Consider the following 14,873-nt stretch of genomic DNA (forward strand, 5'->3'; position numbering starts at 1 on the left):
CCAAGAAAAAACTAGGAGTCAACCCATCCTCACCTGGACAGCTACCACGGGGGAGGGCCCTAAGAGCTGTGTGCAGCTCCTCAAGTTGAAGTGGCAGCTCAAGCCTCTGACGCATCTCCTCAATCACAAGACAAGGCATCTGTGCCCAAACCTGCTCCCTGCATGCATCCTGACGCTCTGACTGGGACTCTGCAGACAGTAACTCACAGTTAAAGTCAGTAGCAACTGCATGCATATCCTCGGGCTCAGAAGCAACTGACCCGTCTCGCCTCCTCAACTGGCTGACCTTGGCATGCGAGTGCCAAGGTCCCACTGCCTCAAAGAAGGCACCAGTCACTCTGTCGCCCACCTGGGTCCACTGAGATGCCTGACGGTGAAAAGCAAACTCATGTCGTCTCTCCTCTGTGCTAGCAAGCTCCTATCGAGCCTGCTGTAACTGCTCCTCTAACCAAGGACTGTCTGGATGTAGCTCCTCCATCCTCTGTAACGAAGCAATGCCCCGTCTAAGAGGCTGCTCCTCCTCTCTCGCTGCAGCCCGGCGAGCCAGAGACTCCTGGAGAAAAAAGCGGCTAATCTGGGCTAGGCCTCAGGCCACTCTGTCAGCAGGAGAATCCTGCCTGTCCAAGCTCTTTGTCTAGAGAGCCTCTACCCGCTCTCTGAGTGCTGAGTCCAACAAGACCCTCTCTAGGATGCGAAGCATCGTGCTCCCACTCCTCTGCCTGTCTGCCACTGTGAGGATCACTCGTGCATGGTCCGAGAAGGAGATCCCTGCCAGAATGCCCACTATCCCTCCCAAGTCACTGAGGCGGTCACTAGTGTAGAAGCGATCTATCCGCGATAGATTCACTCCTCCCACTCTGCGGTCCGACCGAGAGAAGGCAAGGCTGTCTGGGGGTCTCACAAAACCAGACTGCTACCAAACATCCGAAACCCTCAGAGTCATACAAAACCTCTCCCAAGCTGCCAGCTCAACTCCATGCACACTAGCATGGCTACCGCCAATCCTGTCAGAAGGGTCCTCCAACATGTTGAAGTCCCCTCCTATGAGACTCAACTATCTGAGACCAAAACTCTGCACGAGCACTCGCCACATTGGGCGCATAGATGTTCAGGAAGCCCACTAGGGCACCTTGAACCTGCATAGTAATCCATTGAGCCCTGCCTGGCACAATATGCCCTCTGCCCACAATGGCCTGCTGCAAAGAGTCCGCAATAGTCATACATACCCCACCCTGGATGCCTCCAGGTCCAAAAGCAGCTGACCAAAAAGTATCATATCGTCCACGCAAGAGCTAACCAAAACGTCTAATGCGGCTCACACAAATGGTGCTCCTAAAGCATAAGGAGATCAATCTCTCCTCCCACAAGGCAGCGCTGAAGCTCCTGACGCAGTCGGCCCCCCCGACGCTGAAACTGGGGCCCACCTAGTCCTTGCACGTTCCATGAGACGATCCTCATGGGGAGCGAGAGAGAACAGATGCTGCTGCAGCAGCTAGACGGACTATCTTCGAGGCTGGCTTCGATGGGGAGTAATCCGTATCCGAGCGTCCTCTAGAGAGGCGTGACTGCAACAAGTGTCTGGCCCAAGCCCAAGCAAAGCGAGCCGTACGTAAAGCAACCTTCTCTGTCCAGGAGTCCTCATGAATGTATACATAGCATGGCAAGCACTGTGTATCGGCAAAGAAGTAAACCACAATGTGTCTATATCCTGCTGAGTCTGGAGGTGTCACCACAAACTTGGCCAATGGCCACAAAGTCTGGAGCATGTCTGTAACTCCTAGTTCTCCCATGTGGTGAGAGAACTCTAGGACCTGTGTGTGCAACCATCCCAACACTGAGTCGAGAGTCCACTCTGTCTGGTCCCTGCCGCAAAGGGGGAAGGAGAAGCCAACTGCTGAGTCCAAGGCCTCTGTCCCCCTAGCAGCAAGGAACAGAACATGGACCCTGAAGCAGGCTGCCTCATGGTCTGTTGAGGGGTCGCCGAGAAAACAAGCGAAGACATAGTCGAAGAAGTCCCATCGGCGCCGGATGTCAATGCTCGCTAGACCACGAGGAATAGCTGCAAGGGAAGACGTCTGTACATGCAGAGGGGGTCGCAAGAAGGGCTGTCCCTCTCTCGCTAAGCGACTCGTGGCAAAGGCACTGCCAAGAGATCTCCTAGCCACCGGAGAAGGCCCTGCCCCTTGGGTCGACTGTGGAACTGAAGCAGGAGGGGGGGGAGAAGGAGCTGGGGGGAGCGGTGGAGAAGAGGGGCAGGAGGGAGCGGCAGAGGTAGAGGGGCGGGGGGAAGAGGCGGCGGGAGTAGGAGGCGGGGGAGAGGATGAGGAAGAAGGGGGGAACTCTAGGGGAGGAGGGGCTGTCGAGGGTGAAGCTGGGGTGGGGGCTGAAGCAGAGACCTCATCCTGCTCAAGAGGACCAAACCGGTTCCCCGTGGGAACCCACTGTTGCTGAGTAGGCGCTTGACGACCACTCTGAGTGCCAGGCTGACGATGTGGCCCCTGTCGTCGTCTACCACGGGCCTGCTACCATCCCTCCGCTGGAGCCCCAGGCTCAGGGGTGGCTCTGCATGTGTGCGCTGTCTTTGACTGTGGCTGCTGGCCAGCCCTTGCAGGCTGGGGCTAAGGCTTTGGTGTAGGTCGAGGCCTCCTCCGTGGACAGGCCTTCCCTAGATGGCCCATCTATCGACAAATGAAGCACTGGTTCGGGAGGCCCGAATACTCCACACTCTGTCTAAACCAACCCCCACTCACCCGAGGCAAAAGAATAACCTTCGGGAGCGGAGCGTGTGAGTGTCTCTGACCAAAACGCGAACTGAGGGAATGCCAGCCGCTTTGGCAGCTACTGAGGCTGCCGTGCGAGGTGTCTCCAGGACAGGCCCAGTGGCTGAGCCAATCCTGGACAAAAGTGGTAAGTACTCCCTCCGCAAACACGGAAAGCAAACAGAGATGGGGATGTCTGCCTCCTCTACTAGAACATCCGAAGCAAGGTCGAAACCATGTCTCCACTGTCGAAAGTGGGCACATACTGCTCGGATGGTCAGTGGACTCATGGTGATGACCTTGGACACCATCTCGGAGGTCTCAAACTCGATCTGATAGTAACCTCGTCCGAGTATCTGTACATCCAAGATCTTGCCCACCTCTGCGAGAAGGCGGGCCTGGAGAAGGTCACGCAACTCTCCTCTGATAGGTCGGGTGCCGAGAATCTTGCAGATGACAAAAGTCGCCTGCAATCGCTCTACCTCTGTGGCAAGCTCGCTTGCTCTATCGGCGAAAAGGTAAGTCGAATGGTGGGCTCAGCGGGGTCGGGGCCGAGGGGGCTTCGGACGAGTCCCTCTGTGGCGGAGCTGGAGCCTCCATCTGTGTCTACTGTTGTGGCGAAAAAAGGGCGGTGGAGAGAATCTGCAGACAAGCGCCGAGCACTGCCCAAAAAGACAGTGGGGGGGGAATAGTCAGGTAATGCGCGGGTGCACAAGCAGCAGCGAGCGGGGAGATTGGGCGGGGGGGGGGATGATGGGGGGATGGCAACGCGAAGGGGGGCAGTGGGCGGGGGGTAGGGGGGGGGGATAGTTCAGGCAATGCGCGGGTGCACAAGCGGCAGCGAGCGGGGAGATTGGGGGGGGGGGGGGGAGGGGGATGGCAACGCGAAGGGGAGGAGCGGGGGCGAGGGGTAGCGGGCGGGGGGGGGGAGGGGAGGTTAGCGATGGCGCAGTGAGGGGGGACGAGCAACAGTAGCGAGCCGAGGGGAAGTGATTAGAGAATGTGTGTGTGTGTGTGTTTTCCACGTGATCAGAATAGTTACTATGCCGGGTCCAATTTTTGGCATTCGTAACGATGTACTGTTGATTTGCTAGTCTTTATTTGAAGTCTTGGTGAATGCATAAGTAAACGTATGAAATACTCTCAATTTTAGGCTTTGTGAAAAAAAAGAACGAACTTTTACGTACCTAAAAACTCAATCCATTATGTACTACGTACCTTACCTACCGAATTTGCACCGAACACTACATACCTAACTACCTTGGTGGGTATGCACAAGAGGGGAGTAGCTCCACTCCTGTTTCAGGGATACTGTGAGCTGACACTATTCTACCGTAATGACTTTATGAACTGGAATTCCCGAACATGATACTGACTTGTCCTTGACTTGTTTAAGTGCAGACTGTAGCATTTCGGTTTGAATGATCTTGATAGACATGGTTGCAATGGGGATTAGTCAATCGGGGCATCTATGAGGTCTTGAGTGGATCTAGATGCGATTGCTAATTGCATTGCCGATAAATCATGGTCTGAGATCCGAATGAATGTTGAATGTGATTTGTCATGTGATGTCCTGTTGATGTCAAGTGATGTCCTGTGATGTCGTGTGATGTGACTATCGATTGGTACATGTGCTAGATGTGTGTTCCTAGTACGTCGTTACTAACAGTCAGTGTCTCCTAAGACAGTTTATGGCTTCTGTCTGTTTTGCAGGCGTAATCGAGAGCGATTACAATGCTTTCAAGAGGGAGGTATGTCACAAACTGGTGACGTGGCTGCCGAGTACGCACACACCCTCTCTTGCAGTGAACCCCCGCTGAAATGCTGACATGGCCCTACCGTACTGTCCCCGCATTTCACGCTGACATGGCATGATGTACGGACACCTGCTTTTTGCGGTGCTTTTTATGGAAGTTGCTGGCAGCTTTTGGCTACGCTGGATCCTACGCGAGAGAGAGAGAGAGAGAGAGAGAGAGAGAGAGAGAGCTTTTATTTAAAAGCCTTGCTTTATTTTTGCCTAGCAAAGGGCTTGAGAGAGAAATAAAAAGATAGCTGTATTTTTAAAAGTGCTTTTAATTGGCAGCTTTTGGGGCTCTACTTTTAGCATCCCTTGTAAACCTATATAATAGTGGCTTGGGCTCTCACTTCTCAGAGCATCTGGACGCAGAGTCTGACAGTGAGTCCCGACCACTCCCTTGTACTTTGAGTTGCAGATTAATACAAAAAGAAATACCGAAAGGGGCGCCAGTCTTTGGGGCCAATATCTCTAGGCACGGAACTCCGCCGGGCCAGTGTCGAATCAATTGTGAGCTGTGAGCTGTTTTGAAGTGAATTCTTGTGGTGTCGCGGTAGATTTTCGACTTGGAGTGTCTTACATGGGGGGCTAGGACCATCCTGCCTCTTGATCGGAGTCTAACTTTGTGACCCTACAGGAGGGTATCAACAGTGACCACAGTTTTGTTGTTTCCGTGTGATGTCTACTGGTCAGTCGTATCAACTTGGTGCTGCATTCACCAGTGACCACAGTTTTGTTGTTTCCATGTGATGTCTACGGTTCAGTCGTATTAAAATGTGACAGGCCCCGGACCAAAAATAAAATTGGGGCATGATACCATCATTCAAGGCACTGTGTTAGCTGCCTGGGACTTTCCTTGCACAGATGTATGCATGACAAATGCATCATCTCCCACGCCCACTTCATTGGCAATTTCTTGGTCAAACCTGAGTGGAGATTGTGACACAGGGATCTAAACCGACTGGGACTACTAATCAGGTATGAGTAGAAAGCAAAGGTAGATACAAGTAACTGGAGATGAAATCCAGCTAACAGCACACTTGCACAGAGGAGGAGGGAGTGAGCAAAATAGAAGTAAGAGGGGTGAAGTTCCCTCTTACACAGATAGACCCCTGAATAGGCATCCCTAGTGGTATTTCCTTTTTGCGTGAAAGAAAATAAGAGTCTACAAAGAGCTCTTTCAAGAGTACAAGGTGCCCTCTACCTGAGAGAGAGAGAGAGAGAGAGAGAGAGAGAGAGAGAGAGAGAGAGATCACCCAAAAACTGCTCTCCAAAAGTGAATTACAAAGGGCCCGAAGCCTTTAATAATAGCACTAAGCTACTAAACCGACTGAGCCACATGAAGGGTAGCTTCTCGAGCAACTCAGCAACTTGTCAGATAATGTCTAAATTATTATGTCTTACATTTCAAACAAAAATAAGGCAGAGGGAATAAAATGGACTATTTTGTAACAGCTAAACCTTTTTAAGTCTGTTTAAACGCGACCTCGGGTTTTTAGGCACTGCAGATTACTGTCTTTGCTATATGTGGAGACAGGGATTGGCTGTTGATGTATCTCTGCCAAGCCACTCGTAGAGTAGCTGCCCACGTTGCCTCTGTGCATACAACAGCTGCACGTGTGAAACTCATCATGCAACAACAGCCCACACATGGATATCTGCCCGGGCAAAGCTGCCACAATGGCTGGAATGCGGTCTGCCACATCATCTGCCTGGGATAATGGCCACCTCATGTCCTGGTGCTGCCAAAGTAGCATCCAATTGTGGCCCCATCTTCTAAGCTTCACTCCAAGCTTTGCTGCAATTCTGGAGCTACGAAATTTGCCTTGGCCCCATTATTGAAAAATATCAAGACCTCTTGGTCCCTGATCTTTATCCAAGCTCTACACAATTCAGTAGGCTTGTCATGCTGTTGCACTCCAATGATATCAAGCACTAAGCCAGCCAGATGTAGTTTTGGCTCTCTTTCCTTAGTGCTCCTCGGCATCATCGGAAGTCTATGCCTTGCATTCAGTCTCTCTGGCAGGGCAACCCAGCTCCATTACGTGCCCTTCTACGATACTTCCGAGGAAATGTCACAGAAGATAGACCTTCATGGCATAGCCATAAACAGATCTTCATACGACACTAGGGAGGCAACTGAATATGCGAAATATCTCTTGATGATACGGACCTGCAAAGAATTATGACTCAATTTGGCACCCTCTTAAATTCTTGTGATCTTGACCGACTACTGGATGAAACTCTGACCATAACTAGGGAGAGTGGACATTGCTTCAAGGAATTACTAAATACACCCAATGCTTGCTTCCACTATGAACTAAATAGCCACAAATCAAGGAGGGCCCAAGCCACAAAACATAATGTGTTATGTAGAGTGCCTTCTCATGAAGCCCTGCCAAAGCCAACCTTGTTCAAGATGGAAAAGCTTTTGTTTAAGGATTAATATATACCCCCCTGTTACAACAAACTCCGCATTTCAATTTTGCCCAAGTCTTTCATGTAAGCACGAAGTTTACCCACCCCCCCTCACCTTCCAAAAAAAATAAACGCAAAGCTGATGCTTCAACTCAGAAGATGGTTGCATACCAGGTTTTCCAAAAACTCTCTATCCTTACGGAATTTCCTCATCTCAAACAGCTCAACTCCGAACTTTCTAATTTGATCCCTGCCTTCCTTGTTTATGGATCGAACTCCAACCTGTCCAAATAGAGGAAACATGCACCTTTCAGTATAGTCCAACTTTATCTACAGTTACCAGAATGGAGTTGAAAAAGGCAAACCTGTAATAGGCGACGAGCATGACCAGCTTCCATTATACGTGCAAAGGATGATGCATGAGAATATATGTTCCCTTCAAAAGCGTGATAAATGTCTGGATGTGCATCAAAATGTAGAATATCCACAGGTCCTCCTAACTGCTCTGTGACAGCCCTCACAACCGGGTATGTTATGGAGTGGTCCCCACCAAGAATTAGAGGACGTAAGGGAGACTGTCAACAATCCAAATTGTCAAAACATTACATAGAAGTTCTTAGCTTCCACTTCAACGAATACAACATCCAACAGTTCAAAACTCTCCATTAAACTTTTAATTTATCAAATCTACAGATCATAAGCCAACCGAAGTAAGAGAACAGAGAGTAAACACTCAATAGGCGTTTGCATGAAGACAATAGAAGATCATAACTAACCTAAAATTGTACATTTATACTGAAGTACGACTCTAAATAAATTTATAAAACAATCAGGGTAGGTCTTTGAAGTCCCAATCCTCAATAGCTGCAATATCTCCAATTCAGAAGTATGAGTTTATAAAAACTAAAACACAGTTCACCAAAAAAATTCTGCCACTGAACACAAGTGGGATCCATGATTAGGCACTAGAAGTTCATAAACAGTGCACATCCCATACGACAATACGATAAGGAAATTACGCTTGCAAAAGCTGGATTTTGATGATCTCAACTCCTCTCATTGAGGAGGAAGCTGTCTTACTCTCGCAAAGTTTCAAAAGGTGATGAATCAACACAAGCTACATCGAAAACAAAAAAGCAGTCTAGAAGCCGTTGTCACAATTGTGGAAAGAGGGCCATTTGTCTCGGGGTTGCACTTCCAAAGGCAAAGGCAAGAGCTCTCTAAAGAACAAGGGCAAATGCAAGCTTGATGAGGACAACAGTGACTATGATTCTACAAAGGACCCAACCGAGTATGTTGGTGTGGTGCAACATGCTTTAGCCACAAAGAGGCACCTGAGGCGGCAGAGAAGGACAAGCGGTGCTCCTGTCACAAACTGCTGACGTGTCAAGCCATTGAAGAACGGAGCTAACCTGTAGATCCCGGCCAAGGAGCCTAAACCCTAAGAAGTAGAAGTAGCAACAGAAGAAGAAGAAGCAGAAGAAGTCTTACCCACGTATGGGACCCCTTCCGATGGGGCCTAAGTGACACAAAGATAATCAATAAAGCAGAAACATACTCAGAAGAATACGTAAAAACTGATGACGTGGTAGTCTACCGAATCCCAGAATTCGCACTGAGATGTTGACGTGGCAGCTATACGAACGCCTGCAATTTGCGCCGACATGCTGACGTGGCAGTTGTACGGATTTTCGCAAAACGTGCTGGCAGCTTTTGGCGCTAGTACCTTTTTGGACTAGATGCTTTTGAGTTTGAAGCTTTTCATGTAACTGCTTTTTAGGCCAAGAGCCTTTAAATAAGTGCCAGGCTCTTTCTCTGGCATGCTTCAGTGTGAAGGTGCAGGGATTGGAGTACCTGTAAGGATTCTAGTCGCTAATCCTTAATTAAGTACTTAAACTCATGATTAAGACTTAAGAAACTGAAACTGAACTTAGAACAAGACTTAGAAGACTCTGTGTTTGATTGATTGAAAGTGTGATACAAGGGTTCCTTTTATAGGAATTGAATAGTCATCAGTGAAGAGGCATGTCTCTTTGTGAAGAGACATGACTTAGGCGAAAAGACACATCCTTTCGACGAAGAGCTGCAACCATTGGGTGAAGAGTCGCATCCGTAAGGTGAAGGGGTGTGACCAGTCGTCGAAGGAGTGTGGCTTTTGGCGAAGAGGTATGTCTTGTGGGCGAAGGGGTGTGACCATTCGAGAACAGGAGTCCTCCTGGGTTAGTCACACTTCGCATCTGCATCTGTAATGAATCAAGAAGAGTGTAACTAGTCACAATCGTGACATTCCCTCCCATTTACATTAAAACCCCGTGTTCAGATGAAAATCTTCCGCTTTTCAAAGAATTCTTGACGGAGGTTTGGGTACTGCTGCATATCTTCATCCGTCTACCAAGTTGAGTCCGACTCATCAAGATCCATCCACTTGACAAGAAATTATGTTGTGATCTTTCGTGTTGTTTCTTTTTTTCTTACATCAAGAATCTTTTCTGGAACAAGAATTATGTGTTCATCTTCAATTTCTGGCACATAAGAAGATAAGTCTGGAATTGGCGAATCTCCTTGTATGTATTGTTTGGGCCAAGAAATATGGAAAGTTGGATGAAGTTTTCCCCATGAGAGTGGAAGTTCCAACTTGTAACTGACAACTGAGTAATTCTTGATTATTTTGAAAGGTCCATAGAAGCGAGGGCACAACTTTGGAAAGACCGATTTCACAGTTTTGTAGCGATGAGGTGCTACATATAATAAAACCAAATCTCCCTCTTGGAAATCTGCATGTCGTCGATGCTTATTGGCTTGTTTCTGGTACTTTTGTTGGACATGAACCAACTTGTCACGTACTTGAATAAGTACATCTTGCATTTCTTGAACCAACTGATCTGCTAGAGCTACTTTGTGTTGAAGAACAAAGTTTGTCGGTATAAGAGGAGTATGCCCATAAGCTGCTTGGAATGGAGTCATGCCAGTTACTGAATGGATAGAGTTATTGTATGCGAACTCTACAAGTGGCAAATACTCTTCCCATGATCCCAATCGAATTTGTATGTAATGTCGAAGCATTTCTTCCAAAATTTGATTCACTCTTTCTGTCTGCCCATCAGTTTGAGGATGGTATGCTAAGCTGAATAACAAATTTGTACCAAGGGATTTGAAAAGGGATGTCCAAAAATGCCCTGTGAATTTTGGATCTCTGTCTGAAACAATAGACTTTGGTAATCCATGTAATCTGAAAATGTGTTGCACAAATAATTGCGCAACGTCTGGTGCCGAGGCAGCTTTCTTACAAGGAATAAAGTGTGCCATCTTTGAAAATCGATCCACCACTACGAGAATCTGTGCATTGCCTTTTTGAGAACGAGGCAATGTAGTGATAAAATCCATGCTGACACTTTCCCATCTTTCTTGAGGTACGGGCAAAGGATGAATTAACCCTTGAGGAAGTTGTCGAGAGGCCTTCATTGTTTGACAGGAATGACAAGCTTTGACAAACTTGATAACATCTTGCTGCATTTGTGGCCAAAAATATGTTGCAGATAACAATCTGTATGTCTTGTTGATGCCTGGATGAGCAACAAAAGGGACTTCATGATGTTCTTGGATCAAAATTTCCCGCAATGGTGTATTGTGTGGAACACAAATGCGATCAATGTAATACAGCAAGTCATTGACAATGGTGTAAGCTGCGAACATATTCATCTCTACAGAAGTCGGAGTAGAGGATTTAAGGGCTTGAAATGCATCCCCAAAATCTCGATCTGTCAAATACTCATGCTTGAAACAAGCAGGTATTTCCATCTGCACACCGGAAATGGCAAAGTTGATGGCTCGAGGAAGACGGCTTAAGGCATCTGCAACTGCATTTGCAAGGCCTGCCACGTATTGAATAATCATATGAAAATTTGCCAAGAACTCAACCCATCGTCCTTGACGAGGATTCATCACAGGCTGAGTAAAAATGTATGTCAATGACTGATGATCTGCCTACACCACGGAATCTGCGCCAAGAAGATAATGTTTCCAAGTGCGGTAAGCATGAACAATGGCTAAAAATTCCTTGTCATAAACTGGGTATCTCATTTGTATGGCTGAAAATTTGCGGCTGTCAAAAGCAATGACACGCTCATTTTGCATAAGAACACCTCCAGAAGCACGATCTGACGCATCGGTCATGACCTGAAAAGGTTGAGTAGGATCTGCAATAGCCAAAACTGGAGTTGTCGTCAAGGCATGTTTAAGGGCTTTGAACGACTGTTCTGCTTCTTCAGTCCATTGAAGTTTATCCTGCTTGGTAAGCTCAGTCAAAGGAGCTGCAATGTCGGAGAATTTGTGGACCTTGGTATGATAAAAGTTTGCAAGTCCCAAAAAGGAGCGCACATCTGAGATGGTGAGCGGTAAAGGCCAATCCACTATGACCTGTATTTTCTTGGGATCGACTGCAACGCCACTGGCAGAAATAATGTGACCAAGGTATTCCACCTGATTCTTGAAGAAATCACTTTTCTTCTTATTGATGTATAGTACATTGGTTCGCAAAACTTGGAAGACAAGCTTCAAATGTTCCTTGTGATCAGCCATCGTTCGACTGAAAACTAAAATGTCATCCAAATACACGATCACGAACTTGTCCAAGTATGGTCCGAACATTTCGTTCATCAGCGTCATGAAAGAGGCCGGGGCATTGGTTAACCCGAATGGTAATACCAAAAATTCATAATGACCATACTTTGTGCAAAAAGCTGTCTTGTACTCATCACCAATGCGAATGCGAATTTGGTGATACCTTGATTTTAGATCAATTTTGGAGTAGATCTTTGCTCCCAGTAACTGATCGAATAACTCGTCAATGCGAGGCAAGGGAAACTTGTTTTTGATCGTCAACTTATTCAAAGCACGATAGTCGATGCAAAGACGCATAGATCCATCCTTCTTTTTGACCAACAGAACAGGAGCTCCAAAGGGACTTTTGCTTGGGCGAATATGACCTTTATCCAACAAATCTTCTAGCTGCCGCTGTATCTCTTGAGACTCTGAGTATGAAACTCGATAAGGGGCTCGAATTGGTGGAGGTTGGCCGGTGATCAAATCAATGGTGATCAAATCAATGGGATGATCCACGGGACGCCGAGGAGGCAAAGTTGTTGGTAGCTCGTCAGGAAACAAGTCTAAACGTGGTTGAAAGAAGGGTTGCTGCAAATAGGCAATATTTGAGGAGGATTTAACTTCTGCTTCTTCTGCACCGGGTTTAACATCTCTTAACATGATTAAGGCAGTAGCACAATCACGTTTTCGAACTAGCCGTTTGACTTGTAAAGCAGAAACCAATATAATGGGTTTGGCACTGAAAAGACCACGAAGCTCTATTTCCTGTTGTTTGTGAAAGAGCCGAATTGAGTGATCTCTGAAACTGATTATTGGATCATACTGAAATAACCAAGATTGGCCAAGGATCAAGTCGTAATGTGACAAGGGCATAACTGAAAAACAAAGCTGATCTTGGTAATCTTGTATCTGAAAATCCAGCTTTTCAATCCTTTTGTTGCACTCGAGGAAGAAACCATCAGCAAGTTCTACTTGGTAAGCTACCTCACTATGTTGAGTTTGAAGGCGCAATTTAGTAATCAAAGATGTACTGACGAAATTAGTAGAACACCCACTGTCCACAAGAACATTGATTGGCTGCTTGCCAACAAAGCCAAGGAGGCTGAGAACTTGATTCGAAAGATCCACTGGAGCAGTAATGTGATTCCGAGCATTCATCATTAAGGCACTTACAACCTTGGAAACTCGAACACAACGTGCTGCTTGTTTGCCTTTGTCTGGGACGGGAGGTTGGCTGTGGATAGGTTCTGCAATTGTGGTCTCCATGTGAGAATTCTGGCGAGGATTTGAAGGATTTGGCTTCTTGGGGCATTCATACCATCTGTGATCTCCGTGACAAATTGTACATAATCCTATACGGTTGGAGTTAGAGGTTGAAGGAGCTGATGAAGAGGATTGTTGTCCAGAGGACGTATTCGGCCGAAAATCACAATGACCATTCCTTCTATGATTGGGACGATGGTTTCGTCGATTCTGATTATTTGCCGAAGAGGAGGCTCTGGAAGTGGCTGCTTGTCCAGAAGATTGGGGTCGGAAAGAAGTTTGTCCAGCAGAGTATTGTCTCGAAGAGTGAGCTCCTGAGAAAGAACGTTGATTCTGACCACCTTGTCCTTGGTAATTACGTTGTGAAGAGCTTGCAGAATTGGAAACTCGATCTCCAGGAAGGAAACTTCTGAGTGGGCGCCGATTGTCACCAAGACGCTCAACATAAGCGATTGCAGCATCCAGTGTGGCAGGGTTAAATTTATGGACATCATCTCGCAGGGAAGGCTCAAGTCCGTCAACAAAACTGTGGAGTTTGTCGGAAGGACTGAGAGGCTCTATCTCAAGAGTTAATTTCTGAAACTCTGAGATGTACGCGGCCAAGGAGCCAATTTGGCTCAGGCGGCGGAGAGAAGACCGGGCGTGGAAATCGGCATTTGCAGGCTCAAAAGCCTTGCAAAGAACGCGCCGGAATTTGTCCCAAGTAGCGGTGATTTTCCGATCTTTGATGCAGCGACGCCACAAAAGGAATGCAGTATCCTTTAGTAGAGAGCTAGCCAAAGCAACTTTCTTGCTTTCAATGAGATCAGTATTTGAAGAGAAAACCTCCATTTTGAAAAGCCAATGGTCCAGCACGCGCTTATCGCGGCGACCGTTGTATGCATCAGGCAACTTTGCATCTATCTTTTTCAATTCAGGATTGTCTACCTCTAGTTCCGGAGCGTCGACTTGCTCAGGAACTGACTCTGCTACCGAAGAAACTGAATGGGTGGCTGGCTGCGTCCTCGAAGAAGAAAAGGCCTGCAGAACATCCAAACGTGCGGTCATCGATGCAAGACCGGTGGAGAGGGCTTCCTGGAGGACGGACATCTGTTCTCTGAGGATGGCTATCAGATCGTCTGGTGCAGCACTGCCTGTCTCTGACATTCTGACGGCTCAGAGGGAATATCTCGGAGAAGCTGGAGAGGTGTGGTTGCCGTAAAAAGGTGAAGCTGCTGCATCCGACTCCTCTAAGAAATCTGGTCCAAGCTCCGAATCCTCGATATCTTCCACCTCGTCGATAGGAGTGTGTCGTCTGGCGTCAAAGGCGTGTAGTCCGGAAGCTGTAACTCGCTGTGAACCCAAACTAAAGGCTGCTGGGAAATGATGTCGTTTACTGAATCCACGCGACACTCCGTCAGAGAATAGGCCAAGTGGGGGTATCGGCTCAGTATGTGCTCGTAGTGTGGCAAATGAAGAGGCTCGCATGTAACGATGATATGCCACACCACCCAGCCCTGTGAGCGCGAGGCATGCCGATGAGTGACATAAACCAAGTAATTTTGGGGCAACATTGCTGGCTGTAATGTAGGTACAGGAGCAGGCTCGAGTGCCGGAATGAAGTCAAGAACCTGTCTTTCCTCTGGAACTGGAACTGGAGACGGGGAATCCGAAATGAGAATGACTTCCGGTTCGAATGCGGGTTCCGGTTCGGGTACGGGTTCTGCTTCAGGGGTATCTGGTATAATTATCACTTCGGGAGCCGGAGGAGGATTTTCTGGCAATATTTCTTCGGGCACCTTGTCTATGTACGAGAGAAAATTGATGGGAACGTCGAAGGCATCGTCGTCCATGACTCTGAACAAGCCCGCGTGCGCGTCTGTTGATGGCCAGAATTGGTGGCGCTAGAAGTTAGCAGAAGAGGGTGCGCTGAATTTCTCTCACGATGGCGCTGTTTTGTCATTGCGCTGGCTGCCGCTGGCCTCTTGGTATTTTTTTTTGTTTAATTTTTCCACAAAGGGGTGCCCACTTAAAATTAAGTTGGGCGGCCGGCCAAA

The 14,873-nt window shown here is 47.6% G+C and overlaps 1 protein-coding gene across 2 annotated transcripts in view; it reads right to left on the reverse strand.

Annotated features, from left to right (window-relative positions):
• Positions 1-14,873, reverse strand: part of ARGAH1 (arginase) — a 48,759-nt gene that overhangs the window by 14,085 nt on the left and 19,801 nt on the right. For both annotated transcript variants that reach the window (XM_086488531.1, XM_086488532.1), the window contains exons 5-6: positions 7,338-7,547; positions 7,144-7,254 (exon numbers count right to left, since the gene is read on the reverse strand). In XM_086488531.1, coding sequence (XP_086344657.1) covers positions 7,144-7,254; positions 7,338-7,547 — 321 coding nt within the window. The remainder of the gene's footprint in view (positions 1-7,143; positions 7,255-7,337; positions 7,548-14,873) is intronic.

The sequence above is a fragment of the Adiantum capillus-veneris genome, chromosome 18 (assembly GCF_014529385.1).
Source record: "Adiantum capillus-veneris isolate H3 chromosome 18, ASM1452938v2, whole genome shotgun sequence".
NCBI classification, from domain to species: domain Eukaryota; kingdom Viridiplantae; phylum Streptophyta; class Polypodiopsida; order Polypodiales; family Pteridaceae; genus Adiantum; species Adiantum capillus-veneris.